The sequence below is a fragment of the Plasmodium falciparum genome (assembly GCF_000002765.6).
Source record: "Plasmodium falciparum 3D7 genome assembly, chromosome: 3".
NCBI lineage: Eukaryota > Apicomplexa > Aconoidasida > Haemosporida > Plasmodiidae > Plasmodium > Plasmodium falciparum.
This window is the reverse complement of record NC_000521.4, coordinates 342,501-365,000: the sequence shown is the minus strand read 5'-3', so window position 1 is coordinate 365,000 and position 22,500 is coordinate 342,501. Positions and strand designations below refer to the sequence as shown.

The 22,500-nt window shown below is 20.3% G+C and overlaps 4 protein-coding genes across 4 annotated transcripts in view; 2 read left to right on the top strand and 2 right to left on the bottom strand.

The window, feature by feature from the left end:
- Window positions 1-767: 767 nt before the first annotated feature.
- Window positions 768-2,659, top strand: PF3D7_0308200 (T-complex protein 1 subunit eta; the record flags this gene model as incomplete). Its single annotated transcript, XM_001351121.1, has 2 exons — window positions 768-782; window positions 1,055-2,659. 2 exons carry the CDS (start codon window positions 768-770, stop codon window positions 2,657-2,659), a joined length of 1,620 nt encoding a protein of 539 aa, XP_001351157.1.
- Window positions 2,660-3,546: 887 nt separating this feature from the next.
- On the bottom strand, window positions 3,547-8,682 carry PF3D7_0308100 (zinc finger protein, putative; the record flags this gene model as incomplete). The annotated part of the gene is made up of 1 exon (XM_001351120.3): window positions 3,547-8,682. The coding sequence occupies one exon, from the start codon at window positions 8,680-8,682 to the stop codon at window positions 3,547-3,549; it is 5,136 nt and encodes a 1,711-aa protein (XP_001351156.1).
- Window positions 8,683-9,955: 1,273 nt separating this feature from the next.
- On the bottom strand, window positions 9,956-11,452 carry PF3D7_0308000 (DNA polymerase delta small subunit, putative; the record flags this gene model as incomplete). Its single annotated transcript, XM_001351119.1, has 1 exon — window positions 9,956-11,452. The coding sequence occupies one exon, from the start codon at window positions 11,450-11,452 to the stop codon at window positions 9,956-9,958; it is 1,497 nt and encodes a 498-aa protein (XP_001351155.1).
- A 1,896-nt stretch (window positions 11,453-13,348) lies between these two features.
- The window catches only part of PF3D7_0307900 (conserved Plasmodium protein, unknown function), a gene marked incomplete at both ends in the record, with an annotated part of 11,625 nt that continues 2,473 nt past the window's right edge, over window positions 13,349-22,500 (top strand). The window contains 3 exons of the mRNA XM_001351118.1: window positions 13,349-14,267; window positions 14,521-18,235; window positions 18,433-22,500. The exon at window positions 18,433-22,500 is cut by the window's right edge and continues 2,473 nt beyond it. Coding sequence (XP_001351154.1) covers window positions 13,349-14,267; window positions 14,521-18,235; window positions 18,433-22,500 — 8,702 coding nt within the window. The remainder of the gene's footprint in view (window positions 14,268-14,520; window positions 18,236-18,432) is intronic.

Genomic DNA, 22,500 nt, shown 5'->3' with positions numbered 1-22,500 from the left:
TGCCGATTAATGTAATTTTTGTAAAAAAATAAAACTATATAGAGAAGTTATTTAAATGAATAAATAAATAAATATATATAAATATATATATTATATAATATATTATATATAATGAAGGAAAAAATAAAATAGTAATATATATATTAATATAATATTAGCTTATTTACATATATATATATGCATATATGCGTATATATTAAATATATATATATATATATATATATATATGTATACATTAAAAAAAAAACATCCAAAAAAAATATATAATATATATAAATAATATACATATTATTATTATGTAAGAAAAGAATTTATTATATTCCCTTTTTTTTTTTTTTTTTTTAATCTTATAATGACAGTACGTGAAAGAATAAAAAACAATATATATTATATTATATTATATTATATTATAAATATATGATTATTATTATACTCCCTCGAAAGTAGAAGCTTTATATGAAGAAATATAAATATATAGTTTAAGGGATATATATATTTTTTTTTCCATTAACGTTCTCAAAAAAAAAAAAAAAAGAAAGATAGAAAGAAAGAAAAATCATATTTTTGCTCTACTTAATATAAATTTACAAAAGAGCATAAGTTAATAAACTCGTATATTTAAAAAATAAACTTTATTATTTATTTATTATTTTTTTTTTTTATGTATTAATATTTATATATATATATATAATATAATATCTATATATATATATAAATATATAAATAATATCTTATAAATATTTTAGTAATTTGTAAGATTTAGAAAGATGAGTCACTTAATGGTAATAAATATAATATAATATATATATATATATATATATATATATATATATATACCACATTTTGTTGATAATGTATTTATCGCTTTATAATTAATTAATTTTTTTTTTTTTTTTTTTTTTTTTTTTTTTTTTTTTTTTTTTTTTTTACCACATTCTTGTGTTTTTTTAGATATATGTATACATCTCCATGTTTGTGCTCTTTTCCATTTTGATTTATAATTACCTATGTTGAGTTAATATTTCTTTCTTTTTTTTTTTTTTTTTTTTTGTAGTCCTTACCGATTGTTCTTTTGAAGGAAGGGACGGATACCGCTCAGGGTAGAAGCCAAATAATTAGGAATATCAATGCTTGTCAGATTATCGTAGATATAGTAAAGACAACTTTAGGTCCTCGAGGTATGGATAAATTAATTTATACAGAAAGAGATGTTACGATAACAAATGATGGTGCTACCGTAATGAATTTATTAAATATTAGTCACCCAGCTGCTTCGATATTAGTTGATATAGCAAAATCTCAAGATGACGAAGTTGGTGATGGTACTACTTCTGTTGTTGTTGTGGCAGGTGAATTATTGAATGAAGCAAAGGGTTTGTTAAATGATGGTATTGAACCGAATATGATTATAGATGGATTTCGTAACGCTTGTAATGTTGCTATAAATAAATTAAATGAATTAAGTTTAAATTTTTCTAATAAGAATGAAGAAGAGAAAAGAAGTATTTTATTAAAATGTGCTCAAACGGCATTAAATTCAAAATTAGTTTCTAATCATAAAGAATTTTTTGGTGAGTTAGTTGTTAATGCTGTTTATAAATTAGGTGATAATTTAGATAAATCTAATATAGGTATAAAAAAAGTTACAGGAGGTTCTTGTTTAGATACTCAATTAATTTATGGTGTTGCATTTAAAAAAACATTTTCTTATGCTGGTTTTGAACAACAACCAAAAAAATTTATTAATCCAAAAATTTTATTATTAAATGTAGAATTAGAATTAAAAGCAGAAAAAGAAAATGCTGAAGTAAGAATTGAAAACCCTAATGAATATAATTCTATAGTACAAGCTGAATGGGATATTATTTTTAAAAAATTAAATCTAATTAAAGATTGTGGTGCTAATATTGTTTTATCAAAATTACCTATCGGTGATATAGCTACACAATTTTTTGCGGATCATGATATTTTCTGTGCTGGGAGAGTTGAAGATGCCGATTTAAAAAGAACAGCCAATGCAACAGGTGCTCTTGTCCAAACATCCTTATTTAATTTAAACGATGATGTTTTAGGTACTTGTGGTGTTTTTGAAGAAGTACAAATAGGAAATGAAAGATATAATATTTTTAAAGAATGTTTAAAAACCAAATCTGTAACCATTATTTTAAGAGGGGGAGCAAAACAATTTATTGAAGAAGTAGAAAGATCAATAAACGATGCTATTATGATTGTATTAAGATGTATAACCAATTCAGAAATTGTACCAGGGGCTGGATCCATAGAAATGCAATTATCAAAATATCTAAGAATCTATAGTAGATCCATATGTAATAAAGAACAAATTGTTTTATTCTCATTTGCAAAAGCATTAGAATCTATACCTAGACATTTATCACATAATGCAGGATATGATTCAACAGATATCTTAAACAAATTAAGAAAAAAACATTCTGAACAAACTAGCGATATCTGGTATGGTGTAGATTGTATGGAAGGAGATATCATTAATGCATATGATAACTGTATTTTCGAAGTAACCAAAATAAAAAGAAATGTTATATATAGTGCTACTGAAGCAGCATGCTTGATTTTATCTATAGACGAAACTATTAAAAACCCAAGTAGTGCAGCAGGAACACAGAGAAGTCCTTACTCATAAGGGGAAAATTTAAATAGGTAAAAAAAGAAATAAAAAAAGTGAAGTGGATGAATAGATAAATGGGTATACACACATATACATAAATATATGGAAATATATAAATAAAAAAAAATATATATATATATATATATATTTATTTATTTATATATTATTTTATTCTTTCCAGTGTGCTATTTTATTATTATGTATAAATTTTTATTCTTATAAGAGAATGCTTCCTAACTAACCGTGGTGAGTATTTTTATAAATTGTATATTTCTTCATAATAGAATAATTAATTTGATAAAAAAAAAAAAATATAACCATGTATATATGTAGATTATATATATATATATATATATATATATATATATATATATATATATATATATGTATATATATTTATATATATATGTATGTATGTATGTATATATTTTTTTTTTTTTTTTTTTTCTTGAATATGAAACTCCACTTGACTGCGTCAGCATCATATTCTTATATATCATCATATATATTATCATATATATTATCCCACATTTTATGTTTGTTTTTTTATTTTTTTATTTAAAAAAAACATACTTTTTACAAATTTTTTATAAAAATTAAAATTCAACATACTTCCCATGCGATGGTAAAAAGTGTGACCATAATATTTAACATTTTTTTAACAAAAAAAATAATAATAAAACAACATGAAAAAATAAAATAAAATAAAAATATATTATTATGAAATATTTAAAAAGTGATACATTCATATATATATCATATGGCATGCATATATATATATATATATATATATATATATATATGTGTGATTATATTTATACATTCAAATGTTACATGTTAAATATCAAAAATAAAAACCTTAAAAGAAACCATTCTATACACATACATATATATTGTACTTTTTATTGACCCATCTTTTTGTTTCCTATTTGATTTAATACATAATCTACAATACCTTGAGAATCCACATTTTGATCATCATCAATGTCCAAATTTATACTTTTCATATTAATTTTATTTTTTGAAGGTGGTGGCTTCTTATTTTCTTGGTCCATCTGTATTTTATATTTCCTTATTTTTCTTTCAACTTGTTCTTGAATTTTTTTTAAATCCTTTATTAATTTATTTTTTCCATTAATTATTTTGAGAGGTTCAATGGTTCTGTCCTTTCTCATGGAATTTAAATTAGGATGATTATTTATAAGAGGAGATACACTTACATCTTTAATGTATATATTGTCTCTTTTGTGAATATCATTCTTTTCTTTATCATCTATTATTTCTTTTTTTATAACCTTATTATTATTATTATTGTTATTATTATTGTCATTATTTATAAGATTGTTATCTTTTGAGAAGCTATCATTATTATTATTGTTATTATTATTGTCATTATTTATAAGATTGTTATCTTTTGAGAAGCTATCATTATTATTATTTTTATTATTTTTATTATTATTTTCATTATTATTATTTTTATTATTATTATTTTTATTATTATTATTTTTATTATTATCTACTGATGAAGAGTCCTTGTTATTATTTATAAGCAGTAAGGACACTTTATTATTTTTTTCATTACTGAGTAATGATTCATCTATTTTATGATAAGATTCATTTTTATTCTTTATTTTTATTTTATTTTTTTTTTCAATAAAATCGGAGAATTCTTCTGTACCCTCTAAATTGTTTTTATTATTATGCAACATTTGATCATTTTTGGTATATTCAAATAAAATTAATTTATTATTATTATTATTATTATTATGATTATTATTATGATTATCATCATCATCATCTTCTTGAAGAATATTAATCCTGTTCATATAAATATCTCCAATACGATTTTGTTTTTGATAGGTATCTATAAATAAATTTTCCTCATTATTTTTTATTGAAGTACTTAAAATATCCATATTATGATGTATGACATCATTATGTGTACATTTCTTCTCATGTACATTTTTGTCATCATATATTTTGTTGTTATCCATAGTAATCATATTAGTTTCATTAAATATTTTATCAGCAACATCAATTATTTGATGATCTTCTTTATTCTTATTCGTCATATTTAAAATATTTTCTTTTTTATTATGACAATCTATATATGAATCCTTAAATGTGTCTAGAAATTCTTTAACACCATCTAATTTTAAAAGTTCAAAGTTGGTTATATCTTTATCGTTACGATTAAGATGAATATTTCCGATTCCTTCTTTTTCATTTTTTGTATATATAATATTATTATGATATATATCTTTGTCACTATTTATTATATTGTAATATATTTTTTTTTTTTTGTCACATGTAAAATTATCATAATTTCTTTGGTCTTTATTATTTTTTTCGACTTCATAGTGATTTGTTTTGATTACACTGTTTATATTATTATTCCTTTGAATCGATACATTTTTATTGGTATCAAATAATATATGTTTCTTTTGATTATCATCATATAAATTATGATAATTTTGATGTTTCATATATATTATATTATTGTCATTTTTTATCTTATTTAAACCGAATTTCTCATCACTAGACACCAAATTATACTCTAATTCTAAAGGTAATAGATGTTTTTCTTCATTTTCTATTACATATTTGTTCACACAATTTATATTTAGATCTTCAGGATATTTGTCCTGTATATCATTTATATGTTCTATATCCTTTAATACAGTTCCTTTATTTTTTTTTTTTTTTCCAGAAAATAAATTATTTTCATAAGCACCATTCAAAGATTTATTACTTGTTGATTGAAGTATTTTATTATTATATTCGTATGATGATTTCCTGCTTAAATTTAATGTATCTTCTTTTTTACTTTTATCTGAAGATATGTTATGCTCATCCTTCGAATTTGTATTATTTGATTGTTCATAGTTACTTGTTTTGGTTAATTTAACATTGTTTATGTACTCTAAATTTTTTTCGATAACTTTATTTTGTGAATTATTTATTTCTAAATTGTTGTTTATAAAGTTATCCATATTAAGACGTTTATCATTTGTTAAAATATAATAATTATGATTACTACTACTACTACTATCATACATATTATTATTATTATCATCATTGTTGTTGTCATAATAATATAATAAACTAGAACTATGGCCACCTTGATAAATTTGATCATTTTTTATCTTATCACTACCTCTTAAGGATTCTATACTATCATATCTTTTTTTTTTTTTATCATCACTCATGTAATCATTAATACTTGCTTCTAAATATTTTCCATCTCTTTCATCTTTTTCATGTTCAGATGTATTTATAAAATAAGACGGTTCAATAAGGTTGGCCGAAAAATTCTTATATATCGTACTTATATTATTCTCATGATAATTAAACATAGAATTATTCATATTTATCTTAGGATAAAATGAAGGTATACGAGCAGCCTTAGGATTCTTCTTTTTAATAGCACATAATATATGATATAATTCTTTCATATCTTTTTCATTGTTTTGACTTAAGAGCCAATAACCAACTAAATCTTTTTTATCATTATATTCTGTTAGCTCTATTCCATAGGAATAATTTCTTTTTTCTAATATAGTTATATTTGTTATATTAGGATCATTGAACATTTTTATTTCAACATTACTAAGACATATAATAGATTCAATATCGTTACTTAAATTGTTTGACATATTTTTTTGAATTAAACAATTCTCCTTATTTGAAATTTCGGAACTTGCATTATCTATATGTTCATAATTTTCAATTTTATTCCTATTTTCCATTTCATCTACTCCTAACATTTCTCCATCTCTCCTTTCTTGTTCATTTATTTCGTTCTGTTCCATCTCATATGCGATGCTTCCTACAGCATCATTTTTATGTGAGACATTTTCATCAAACTCATCATTTTGATATTTATTAGATCGTTTTATATATCTTGAATGTGTATGAATACATAAATATATGGAACGAACCGAGACAGTTCTTTTTTCCCATTTTGAATGTAATGAATCTTTTCTCTTACATTTGATTTGATAAGATATTTCGATATTCATATAAAAATCTGTAAAAGGTAATATATGAAAATATTGTTGTTTTTTTTTTTTATCATTACTTATTAAATGAACATCTTGTTTATTATTAAATGTTCTCTTCTTTAAAAAATCTCTAAAATGTACTGGATATACAGGAATTTCTATATTACAATTAAATAATTGTTCAAATTCTTTTGTTATACTCTGACATCTATTCTGTATATTCATTTTTGAATTTAATATATCATATTTCATCTCTTCTATTAGAAATGATAAGAATTCTGATTTTATTTTAGAATGAGGTACTTCCAATTTTTTTTCTATATCTATCAAATTGTCTTTTGTAAAAAACAAACATTTAAATGATTCTAATTTTTGTACATAATAATCTAATGCCAAACCTGCATTCTTATTACTCAATTTTATCATATGTTGTAATTCACTTTTTTTCTTTTCTAAATAATTTCGATAATTTATTCTTTCTTGATCTAACTTTTTCAAAAAGTTCGTACTCTTGTCTTGTAATTTTTTTAAATCATTATGAATCTTAACCTTTTTATCATTCAATATATTATTTGTTACAGTAAATCCAGATCGTATGGATCTTTTATTATTTTTGCAGGTAATTTTTCCATATTTACAAATATTTCTCAAAGAAGGCAAAGTATTTTTTAAAATTAAAGATTTTTTACACAATATTTCTAATTTGTTATTTAATTCTTCTTTTATGTCATTTCTTGCATCAATCAATGTTAGAATTTCATGATTCCCTCTAATCAATTTAAATCCAGGTTTTAATTTATCAATATCGTTATTATAAATGACATCTTTAATGATATCTTTATTATTTGAATCACTTGTCTCTTCTTTTTTATATATACTTACTATATATTGATTTTCTCTTTTCTTTTTATTACTATCTTTTAGATTTTTATCATTCTTTGATCCATTTTTATTATCATTATTTTCCTGAACTTGTTCAGGAAGAAAGTGTTCGTTTTTTCTCTTTTGTTCAGGTACATTTTTTATTATGTTCATTTCATTTTTTATTATGTTCATGTTATTTTTTATTATGTTCATGTCATTTTTTATTATGTTCATGTCTTTTTCCATTATGTTCATGTCATTTTTTATTATGTTCATGTCATTTTCCATTATGTTCATGTCATTTTCCATTATGTTCATGTCATTTTTTATTATGTTCATGTCATTTTCCATTTTATTCTGAACATGTACAGGATCATTTAACAAACAGTCTGCACACAGGAGTGTATATTTACAAGTTTTACATACATATTTTATATATTCCTTAGTATGAACAGAACATTTTTCTCGAATTTTTATTGGTATGCTATTATCTAATTCAACAAGCCATTTATCTTTTTCTTTTAAAATAATATCATTAAATTTAACATTATTTTCGTATAACCCGCTACTGGCTACATTTATAATATGATTGGATTTATTATTATGTAGTTTTACATTACAAATTGCACATAAGAATATATTACAAGTTTTACAGAATAGTGTGGAAATATTTAAAAAGCAGTTCATGCATGTTCTAAATTCCCCAATACATGGTGCGGTATGATTAATATTAACATGTTTAAGATAGTCGTTAAGGTTAGCTTTACTTTTATTAATATAATATACATCATACATATTATCCATAATATTATAGTTTCTATTTATTTCTCCATTTCTATAAGATTGTAAGATATTATCATGATTATAGTTTAAATTAGAGTTATGTATATTTTTTTTATTAACAAAAAAGTTCATATTTTCTTTATTATTTAAATCTAAAGGTATATGATCATCATCATTCTTATTATTTTCATCATATTTAGCATTATTATAATTATGATGATTGTTTTCAATTCTTTTGTATGGTAAAGTTGAACTTATATAGCTTTCTAAATTTGATGGATCATTTTTTTTATTATTAAAATCATTGTCTTTTTCATATTTCAGAACATTACTCTTATTTTCATTGGGAACTTCAAATAATGGTTTACGAATTGTAATATTGTTCATTTTGTCATGTGTATTATCATTTTAATATACAAAAAAATTAACAAAATAATAAAATATATAAAAATTAAAACCTACCTTTGTAATATGAAAATATATATATATATATATATATATATATATATATGTAAGCATTTATATCTTGTTATTTAATTTTTTTTTTTTTTTTTTTTTTTTGTTGTCTAAATTGTATATATTATGCAACATATATTTACAAATATATACATATATATAAACATATAAACATTCATAAAAATGGACAAGTGTAATTTATTTTATTTATATTATATATATTTTCTTTAACAAAATAATATATTTTTATCTTTATTTTTTTATATAATATATATTTTTTTTTTTTTTTTTTTTGTATTGTATACAGAAAAAAATTATATGGAATAAAATACAACAAAATCAGGTACGAGGGAAGATATATATAAATGATGCACATAAAAAAAAAAAATATATATATATATATATATATAATATAAGAAAATATTATATAACATAATTATTTATATTTTTTTTTTTAAAAGAGTGCAAATTTTTAAAGATTTGTTAGAACATTATATAAAAGTATACATATGTATATTTTTATTTATTTTTTTGTTCTAAAAATATTGTATGCAGAATAATTTTATCGGTACACACTGTATGCATAATATTTATATGATATATAAATATATATATGAAGATACAATTTATTAGTATTATTAAAAGATAATAACTTAAAAAAAAAAAAAAAATATATATATATATATATATAATATTTAATTAATAATTTTTGTCAATATGCCTCTTTTGAAGGTCTAAAGAATTATTCTAAACTGGATTATATTAATAATATTTAATTTTTTGTTTAAAACATATATGAACATATATATATATATATATATATATATATATATATATTTATTTATTTATTTATTTATTTATTATATTTGTTGCATTCAAAATTATTTAATAATTCAAAATGGACATTTAAAAATAGGAACTGTGTTCCACTTTTTTTTGTTTTTTACACGGAAAAAAAAAAATTTATAAAATATATGAAAATATATAAAAAAATTTATACATGTATAAAAGTAAAATTTGATATTATGTCTATCTAATTTAAAATAAAATACAAAAATTTGTCCCAATTCATTCTTAAAGTTAATTTTGTTTTTTATTTATTATTTTTTTTTTATTTATTATTTTTTTTTTTATTTATTATTATTTTTTTTATTTATTTTTTTTATTTTTTTTTTATTTTATTTTTTTTTCTATTTTTTTTTTTTTATTTGTCTTCGTCAATTTGAAAAGTCAATATTTTGTATTCTAAATTTTTGAGGTTAATAAGGAAGGCTTTCGGTGAGATATGGAAGTTTGGAAGACATACTAAGAGAGGCAATTGTTTATTATGATCTTGCATGTATTGCACTTCTAATTTTGAACAGTTACCATTAATAAATATATGTGGATATGTATTATCGTCATTTAAGCAGAAAGGATCATTTTTTGTAAAAGGGTAACATCCTAGAGTATCTGGAGACGTGGGAGATAGTATTCTGCTTTGTGCAATAAGTTTAAGAGCATTCATTTTATTATTTTTAGAATAAGAAGTAATATTATGAACAGGTTCTCCTGACATACAACATATATTAATATTATCTATAGAGAATAAGTATGGATTCGTAACACATTGGAACGAATTAAAATTTCTTGCTTTTTTAAAAAATATGTTAGGAAAAGGTTGTTGTGGTAAATTGGAATCACTAGGATCTTTATCACCAGGCATTAAATCAATATGTATAGAAGAACATAATGAAGATAAGAAAACGTCTATTGTGTTCATATCCTTTTCATCATTATCAATATTACTTAGCGAATTACCAAGAATAATTAATCTAATTAGATTTTCTGATAAATATGTATCCCCATGTAATCTTAGAATAAAATTTCTTAATAAGGATATATTATTAATACTTTTATTTAATTCATTAATATATAATCCCGATACAAATAAAATAAATTTATCATCATTACTAATACAATTTGGTATATCTAATTTAGGAATATAAGAATATATAATTTCTTCTACATATAATGAACCATTACTCATACCAATACCTTTTACTATAACGGTCAAACCTGTTATATAAAAATCACTATTTATATTTCCTTCTAATTTTAATCTAGCTGTTTCATCTTCTAAGAATAAAATATCTTCATCATGTGTATAATTTATTGTATTATTAAGTATGCTTATTTCACTTAAATATTCATTTAATATAGATGGACGCAATTCCATTTTTTTAAAAATCGTACCAATACAATAACATTTTTCGTTTACTTTAATTTCTTTTAAATATTGAAGAATATGATAATTATTATAATTATTTATATTGTCATTATTATTTATATTGTCATTATTTATATTGTCATTATTTATATTGTCATTATTATTTATATTGTCATTATTTATATTGTCATTATTATTTATATTGTCATTATTTATATTTTTTTTTTTTTTTTCATTTCCTTCTTCCTTCTTCACAATATCTTCTATCGTTCTCATCAAAAGTGTTTTCATAATTTTTATTCGTAAACTATAAATATGACTAAATTGTTGTGTATATGTAGGGCATGTAATTATAAACCTTTCCGATAAATTTACATATTCGAAATGTTTCTTCTTTATTTTTTTATTCTGATGTTCTCCTTCATTCTTCTTATTCTCATTAATATGTTTTATTATTTCTTCGACTTCTTGGTTTGTTACTTTTTCGTCCATTTCTCTGATGGAATGAGAAACAAAATGTGAACAAGTAAAAAATTGAGGGATAAAAATTAAAGGGTAAATATTAAGGGGTAAAAATTAAAGGGTAAATATTAAAGGGTAAATATTAAAAGGAAAAATATTAAAGGGTAAAAATTAAAAGGAAAAATATTAAAGGGTAAAAATTAAAAGGAAAGATATTAAAAGGAAAGATATTAAAAGGAAAAATATTAAAAGGAAAAATATTAAAAGGAAAAATATTAAAAGGAAAAATATTAAATACTAAAGTAGAAGATAAAAAATATTTAAGTGTAAAAATATATATATATATTATATATGTGTTAATATATTATCATACATTTGGGTATCTATGTGTGGTTAAATATATATATATATATATATATATATTATATATATATATATATTATATATACCTTAATATATTTATACTCAATACAAATTATTCTCTTATAAATATTATTTTTTTTTTTTATTTTTTTTTTTTTTTTTTATTTTATTTTATTTTTTTTTTTTTGTTATCTACCTGTAGTACATATATTATGTAATATATTAAATAAAATGAAAGATATAAAATATAATTATATGAATTAATTAGGAACAAATTATCAGTATATATTAACAACATTGACAAAATAATATTATACCAAGCTTATCCTTTTTATTAATTCAAAGAAGATAATAAAAATATATATTTAGTAAATAATATATATATATATATGTATATATTATGGTACCTGTGTGGGTTTTTTTTTTTTTAAGAAATGAAAAAAAAAAGAAATATATATGTAAATGTATATATATATATATATATATTATAAATATATATATTATATATATATATATTATAATTATTATACCTACTGTTGTGTAAAAGGAAAAGATATGCAAGAAATATTAAATAAATATATTGTATATAATTATATTTATTTACTAATGTGTGGGCATATATTTTATTATTATTTTTTTACCTCATTTATGATGTTTCTTTCTGGAAATATAATTTTTTTTTTTCTTTTCATAAATTTAATATGTGTACAAGAAAAAAAAGAAATTGATATCTTAGTATATATTAAAAAATAAAAAGTATGAACCATTAATATAATTCAATTAATCTTATTTTTTTTTTTTTTTTTTTTTTTTTTTTTTTTCTCTCCTGTCTTTATATTGGAAATTATAATTATTAATATATAATATAAAGTATATTATATTAGGTTCTATGTGTGGGTTTCCTTTATTATTATTTTTTTTTTTTTTTTTTTGGTAAAAGTTGATGAGCTAGGACCATAAATAATAAAAAAATGTGTATAAAAAGTAATGGCATGATAATAAACATACATATATATATATATATATATATATATATATATATATTTCTTATATTTTTTGAAATAAAAAAAAAATAGGGTCTTAAAAATATATCTCTCTCATTCTACGAATTATACATTATTATAGTATATATTTAAAATAATTTATAAAAAATGTTCCTATTTTCATTGCCTCTACAATTCTATATATTTATGTATTAATACAGTTTATCAATATTGAAGATATATTGATTAATATAAGTCTTCAAACATTTGTCTAATACATTTTTTATTTTTATTTTATTCCTTAATTTTGAGAATATAAAAGTAGGAAGGACTATACCATAGATATTTTATACACACATATAATATATTAATATATATATATAATATTACATCGGTCAAAAAAATAAAGCATTTGTAGGAAACATCACATATTCGTTCTTATGTAATTATATAAATATATATATATATATATAATATATATTTTTTTATTTTTATATATTTATATTTATTTATATATTTATTTATATATCTATTTGAATTTTTTTTTCCATGTACATTAGATGTATAGAGTTAAAAAAAAATGAAAGAGAAAGAAGTGGATAATTTATTTCCAGGGGACAAAGATGTTACGAATTTAAAACAATACTTCGAAGGTGGTGATATAAAATTTGAGAACGCAGAATTAAAAAAGGAAAGAGAAGAAATACGTAAGAATAAGGTGTTTATAGAATGTGTACAGAATATTTGGATGAATATTTTGAATAAGAAGATGGATGATAAATTTAGTAAAGTTGAATACTTTAAAATAATGTTAAGAATATGTAAAGTATTAATTCCTCAATTTGATATAAAAGAAATAATAAAAATTGTAAATGATGAATGGATAAATGATTCTGAAGGAAAGAAATATTTGAATTTTTCTTCTTTTTTTAATGCATTTTTTGAATTATCCGATATATGGACACCAACAATAAATGCATATGATTATGCTCATTTTTTAAAATCTTTATTTTACAGGATAACGTATATAGAAATTAAAACAAAAGATGGTCGGATAATCAAAAAGAAACCAATGATAATGATAAATTTCAAGAGAACAGCTGAAAACAAAAAACTATCTCTTTATAATGATACAAATATTATTGAGAAACATGTAATAAAAGAAAAGAATAAAAACACACTAAAGAATTTGCAGTCATTCAAAAGAAGTTCTATGCAAATTCAAAATTTAAAAAAAAAACATTTTATAAAAAGATTCAGTGAAAATTATAAATTAGAAAATTCATTTTTATATGACATGGATGATGATGGTGATAACTCTTTAATACCTAAAAATTTGTTTGAAAATTTATTAAACAATAAACAACATAATGATTATTTACAGAGGAATATTATACTTATGGATGTTAATGACATCAACCCTTTGGAACATCCTGATGAGCAAAACCAAAGTTTAAATAAAAATAAATGTCTTACTGGGACAAACAAAAAGGAAAAATGTAAGAAAATAAAACATTAAAACTATGTAATTTTATATATAATATGTAAAGCAAATATATTTTAAAAAAATAAATAAATCAATAAATCAATAAATAAATCAATAAATAAATAAATAAATCAATAAATAAATAAATTTTTTAATTATTCTCTCTGGTTAATATATACCACAATGGTTTTATATTTTAACATTCAAATATATATATATATATATATATATATATATATATATATATTTTTTTTTTTTTATTATAGATATGATACCTAAAGGTACAGAATATCAAGATAAGGAAAAAGAAAGCTCCATTCTTACGATTAATCAAAATGATAAAAAATATAAGAAAAAAAAAAAAAAATATTCAGAATTACAAGATTCTAATATAAGTAGTAATAATACCCTAACATCTAAGAGATACACGTATACATGTGGTATGGATAAAGAAACTAAAGAAACAGATGAACAGAACAAAAGGAGAAATACAGAAGTTGCTTCTATATGTAATGTGTGTAATGTAGAAACAAATGAGAAGCAGAGAAAAAAAACAAACAAAAAAAAAAGTGTGCAAAAAGATGATCTGGTTGAAGAGAATGCTTTATTAGATAATTTAATAATAATCGATGGAATAAATTTTGATGATGTTACTAAGGAGTGTAAAATAATTGATGATAATAATAATGAAAATATTGACAACAATATCTATGTTGAAAATAACAAATTGAAGGACCAAAAATCGTATGATTTGTTTTCTTCTGAAGGGAAAAATCTTATACTAGGGGTAAATGAAGGAGAAGAATTCAATGAAGAGGTTTTTGAAAATATCGAAAAAGAATTACAAGAAAGAAAAGATGAAAAGAATAAAAATGATAAAACAATATATAATAATAATGAAGAGCAAACCGACGATTTAAATAGAAACATTAATAAAATTGAAAGTATAAATAATAATAATGATAATAATAATAATATTAACAACAAAAAAGAGTTCAATAAAATAAGAACAGAACATATCTTAAATAAAGAAAGCATCTCAAAACATATTAAAGGTAGTCCAAGCAGGGATAAAGAAATAAAAAAATTATACACAACAAACAAAAATGAAGATAGCACATTCGAATTAAAAAAAGAATTAGAAATTATAACAAATAATAAAGTAAATGTATATGAAGAAGATATTATTGGATCTAATGAGGATGATGAATATATACATGTTTTGAAAGAAAACTTGAAAGAAGATGCAAATGAATATAATAATGATAAAGAAAATAAAAATAACAAAACAAAAGAAATACTTAAGAGCAAAAATTATCTAGAAAATGAAAAAAGGACTCTAGAAGAATTGAAATTAAGAGGTAAAAATAATATATTTAAAAAAGATGAAAAATATAATTCTTTGGGAGAAGTAATAATTAATGAAATTCAAATAAATGAAGAAAATAAAATTAACGACATACAAGATGGAAATATATCCAAACAAAAAATAATACAAAGTTCTTCAAGGACAAATGATACATTCAACATAAAGGATATTTCATTGAACGATGATTTGGAAAAAGAAAAGAGGAAAAAAAAAAGTCAACATTTTATAGATAATTTGGTGAAGGCAGATAAAAATGAAATATCTGAAAATATAAACAAAATATGTGATAACAATATAAATAATATATATGACGAAAGTATAAATAATATTTATGACGAAAGTATAAATAATATATATGACGAAAGTATAAATAATATTTATGACGAAAGTATAAATAATATTTATGACGAAAATATAAATAATATTTATGACGAAAATATAAATAATATTTATGACGAAAATATAAATAATATTTATGACGAAGGTATAAACAAAATATGTGACGATAATATCCTTGAAAATAAAAACATAAAAACAACAAATGACATTGTACAAGTTGAAGAGAATAACGAATCAATAGAAAAAAACGAACTAATGATTTCCCTAAATAAAGATATAAACAACACATATAATATGTTCAAAGAAAATGTAGATATTTTTATTAATAAAATTAAAAGAGAAAGTCTTTTAAAAATAGATAAAAATATAAAAGATAATAATAATGATGATGAATATATAATGGACAACTTTTATGAAAACGATTTTATAATTAATCATAAAATGGAAATAACAAATAAAGAGCTAGATCCACTTGAAATAAATACACAAAATGAGTTCATAGAAAATCTAGATATTAAAAAGAAAAAATATACAAATGATCATTTCTTTAATGATGCTGATAAAATGTTTTATGAAATGAATAAAATATTGAATAAAGATATGAAGAAAAATAAAGAACAAGAATTTTTTAAAACCGATGAAACATTTGGGTCTTTACAATCACACAAAATAAAAAAGTATAACAAGGGAGAAGAGAAACATGATAAAAATAATGAAGAAGAAAAAAATATATTATATGATGAGAATCAAGTTTATAGCGTCTTATATTCTGATCATAAAATAGAACAAGACATACAAGACATACACAGCATTCAAACGAATATATGTGATGAAAACAATATTGAACAAATAAATGAAGAGAACAGCAAAAAAGGTGTTAGAATAAGTGGCACGGATATGGAAAACAAAAATGATATGGAAAACAAAAATGATATGGAAAAAAAAAATGATATGGAAAAAAAAAATGATATAGAAAAAAAAAATGATATGGAAAAAAAAAATGATATGGAAAAAAAAAATGATATGGAAAAAAAAAATGATATGGAAAAAAAAAATGATATGGAAAATGAAAATAATATGGAAAACAAAAGTGATATTGAAAATGAAAATAAAATGAATGAATATAAAAATAATATGAAGAATGAAAATAAAATGATTGAAAATAATACGATTGAAAATAATATGATTGAAAATAATATGATTGAAAATAATATGATTGAAAATAATATGATTGAAAATAATATGATTGAAAATAATATGATTGAAAATAATATGATTGAAAATAATATGATTGAAAATAATACAAAGATTGCATATAATATGAATGAAAATAAAAATAATATAAAAATTGAAGATGATGCGAAAAATCAGATTAATGTTCAAAATAATATTCAAAACAAAGTACACGTCAAGGATAAGAAAAATGATTTGATAAACAATGTAGATATAATTAATGATGTTTTAAAAAGTGACGATAAATTTGAGAATATGATAAATTCAAAAGAAATAAATATTAAAGATTTCAAGTGTGTAGACAAAAATAATGATATATGTCTTAATTTGAATGAATTAAATAAGCAATCATATAACTCAAATACTACAGAAAAGTGCATTGATATACATGATTTTGATTATGTAGAAAACAAAGATGTGCACGACAAAATACATGAGGATAGAAAAGAATATTGTGATGAAAGTAAATTAAAATATTTACCAGCAGATGATATAAAAAAAATGAGAAGTTTTATAAAAATAAATAAAAAAAGTAAAAGAGAGAATTTTTTAATCATATCATATATGAATGAAGAAATATATTTTTTAATAAAAAAATTAAAAGTAGAAATTATAGAGCCTTCCATAATATTAAACAAAAATATGCATATAGAAAAACAATTCTTATCACCTTTAGGGAAATATATAAATGATAATTTAAAAGAAGGAAAATGTATCTCATCAAAAATTATAATTGATTTAATGTTAGAATATATGAATACTATAATATCAAAAAATAATGGATATGTATTATATTTTAATAACTATAATATTTTACAACATCTAGATTATTTTCTTCATAAATTAAAAGGATTATCTACTATCAAATATATTAATTATGTACATTTTTTAAATATTAACTTTTTGAAAAATGTAAATGATCAAAAGGATGTAAATATATATGACTATTTATTAGATGATCAAAAAATAATAGTGTCAAATCCGTTCAAGGGGATGTTCCCAAAATTTTGTCTTATCTTAAAAAAGCACAACATTGTTAGGTAACAACAATTAAAAGGAAATAAAAAAAATAAATAAATAAATATATATATATATATATATATATATATATATATGTATATATGTACATATACGTGTATTTTTTGTTTAATACGAAAAATATATTTATTTATTTATTTATTTTTTTTTTTTTTTTTTTTTTTTTTTTTGTTTGTTCATCAATATTTCATTTTATCAGCATTCATAGTGGTAAACATTTTAATCCACAAAAAATTTATCGACGTCTACTTTCAAAATTTAATGATAAACAAATAGATTCTTCCAACAATGTAAAGGAAGAAGTCGAAGAAAAACATAGTGAGCTTTTTGCATGGGATAAAAATGAAGAAAAGTATAAAAATGTAAAAGAAAATCAAGAGGAAAATGATCACAAAAGTGTATGTTCTGATGAATATTATTTGAGTATTAGTAGTGAAGGGAAATATAATTATGATGGAGAAGATGAACAAGATGAACAAGATGAACAAGATGAACAAGATGAACAAGATGAACAAGAAGAAGAAGATGAACAAGAAGAAGAAGATGAACAAGAAGAAGAAGATGAACAAGAAGAAGAAGATGACGAAGATGATGAAGATGATGAAGAAGAAGATGACGAAGATGATGATAATGATAACGATGACGATGACGAAGATGATAATGATAACGATGACGATGATGACGATGAATATGATGATCATTACGATAAACCAAGTGATGACGCAACTCAAAATATTTCGATTAATATAAACAAGAGTATCATCGAAGAAATAAATAATTATGAAAACACCAATAAAAATGATAAGAATAAACATACGGATGAATCTTATTACAATTTAATGAATAAAGAAATAAATTTTATTTATAAATGCACGAGTCCAGATAAATATTACAAAAATTATTATAATAATTTAAAAAAATATTGTGATGATATGGAACATGAAAAGGACTTATCAATGTTGATAAAACATTTAAGTGTTTTATTAAAAGATGAAAAGGAAAATATAAAAAATAATGAAGGAGGAGAAGAAAGTATAGATAATATATTGATAGATAAAAATATGAAATCAGACCAAGAATATAATGAAAATGAAAAAGATCATTTGAATAATATAGAATATATTGAAAACCTTTCAGAACATTTAAGACATAAATATGATATAGAAATGATACCTATAGATATTGTTGGTAATATTAGATTGTATAAATTATTTTATATTAATATGATAAAAAATAATTACTCTTATTATTTAAAAAATAATTTCTTCCCATATAAATATAAGGGTAAAAGAGGAAAAGCAAAAAAAGGAATGTTGATGATAAATATAAAGAGAAAGCACGAATATGACAATTTAATGAAAAAAAAAAATGGAAATGAGAAAACAGGAAATAATAATAAAAAAAAAAATAATAAGGAAGATAAAAATGATTATATAAATAATAATAATAATAATAATAATAATAATAATAATGATAACAATATTAATGTTGGATATAAAAGAATGCAAAACAATATCAATCCAAATAATTTGTATGAAATAAAAAATAATAATTTTAATTTATATCATAGATACTGGAGTTTATTTTATAAATATTGTCCAGTGTCTTATATAAATGACAATAAAATTATAGAGGGGAAGAAAAAGTTCTGTGTTATTTATAAAAATAAAATATATATGTTAAATAATCATGATTATATGATTGAATTTTTAAAACATCCTAAATTTTATGCTAGCAAAAAAGTTAAAGAATCAGTTTGTTTTTCTCTGGTAATATATTTTCCTAATATGGATATTCAAAAAAAAATCATTTATTTATTGGAAACATATGAAAAATTAATACATATAGATATAGGAAAATATTTCAAACAATATTTTTTCTTATCACACCAAGATAAGGAACAACATAAGAACAACATGAAGAGTAATAATAATGACGATGATGTAGATAACAAAATAGAGGATGCACACATTTTTGAAATACATCGTATTATTGAAGGGAAAACTATATCCCCTTTATTTATTGTTAGATATATATGTATACATATGAAGAAAATACATCAATTTAATATATACATAATAAAAGAAATTATTAAATCTATTATTAAACTTAAACATAATTTCAATCTACTCATTATGAAAAAAAAAAATATATTAATAAATCAATGTGAAATTAAAAAGAAAATGAAAAGAAAAAAAAAAATGAAAAAAAAAAAAAAGAAAAAAATACCAGAAAAAAAAAAACTTGTCAATAATGAAAAAAAAAATCTATTATTTCTTTTTTCAAGCATTATGAAAATAAAATTTTTGTATAACTTAATAATTATTAAACAAAAAAATATAAAAAATGTTTCTTTTAAAAATGTGTTAGACAAGCTGTCGCATATAACTAATATTAAGGACATGGCGAAGGATATAAACTTATTACTAGTCTTGATAGAAGACATGTTTTTCAGAGAAAAGCGAAAGTATTTAAATAAAGTTGAAAGGAGGGATAATATATTATTAAGCGTTAAAAAAAGTGGCAGCACATGTCACACGGATTATAATAATAATGAAGATAATGAAGATAATGAAAATAATGAAGATAATGAAAATAATGAAAATAAAGAAAATAATGAAGATAACAAAATGAGGGATGATTCTTATTATGTGGGGGAACGAGAAAGCAGGCAAAGGTATATTATCACCGGACTTCCATTACATAGTAAAATATTTTTTTACTTAAAATGTATGAATATTTCCATTGATCATGTGATATCATTTGATATTATAAAAAAGGAAATGAATAAAGATGAAGAAAATGAAGATAAAGGAGATGGTGATGATTTTTATGGTGATGATTTTTATGGTGATGAAAAAGAAAGTGGTAAAAGAAATACGAATTTTAAAAACCTTTCCCAATATTATTATAATGATAAAATGAATGAAGAAGATACATACGAATTGTACAAAAAGTATGTGTCTTATAATACATATAATGATAATATATATCATATGAATATACTTAATGATTATAAAAAAAAAAAATATGATATAAAAATTATACCATTTGATGAAGATGAAAAAAAAAGTATATATTTTTATTTAAATGAAATAAGAAAAATTATAAATCCATATGTTCATTCATATTATAATTATAATGATATATTAAAAAATAGAATATGTTGTAAACAATTAAATAATTCATATATTAATGTATATTGTCCTTATGTTTTAAAAAAACATAATTGGTTATATAAAAGTATAGATAATATAAAATTAGTTTATGACGAAAAAGTATATTATCTTTCAAATCTTTATCATGCTTTTATTTTCAGCAAGAATATAAAATATTATCAACATAATTTTAATATCCCACCATTAAGATTATTATTTTTATATGATGTTCCATATAAATTTAATAAAGATATCAAAAAAAATATGGTTCGTAAGTTTTTCTTTAAATATATAAATCTAGAAAAAGAATGTATTATATATATTAAATATGTGTTTATTTATTTGTTAAAATATATCTTTTTATTTAAAATATATAAATATGATTACAAGAAAAAAACAAATATTGATATAAAAAATTTCTCTATTAATTCTATACCTATTAAGAATCTTCTTGAAAAAAAATATATTTATTATCTATATAGAGAAGATATAATATATCTTGAAAATAATATTAATCAGATAAATGTATATGAACAAAATAATCACTTTAATGAATTTCATATCTACGATTTATTATTTCAAATAATCAAACCTTTTAATGTATTTTTAAATATTATTAAAATATTGACAATTAGATATATCTTGCATGAGCATTTACAAAATTGTATCATAACATATAACACATTTCAACACAGTATATTTAATATAACAGATGTCAATTCATTAAAATATGTTATACAAAAATATAGGCAAAAAAAATATAATAAGGATCATTCGAGTAAACAAAAAGAGGACATATTTAAAGGTTCTAATCAAAATGAACTATTAACAAATGAAAAAGATACGGGGGAAAAAAAACAAAATTTAATTCATCAAGATGATCATTTGAAAAACAGAAAAAATAAAAATCATGTAGATGAATATATAAATAATTATAATATTAACGAAAAAGATAAACAGGATCCAAATAAAAATACTTCAAATCAAAATGATACATATCTTGTAACCAATCAAATAACAATTAATTCGTTTGGTTATGATGATGATAATAATAGTGATAGTATTTATTCAAATGAATATAATGAATCATCCGATTTTACAGAAAATTG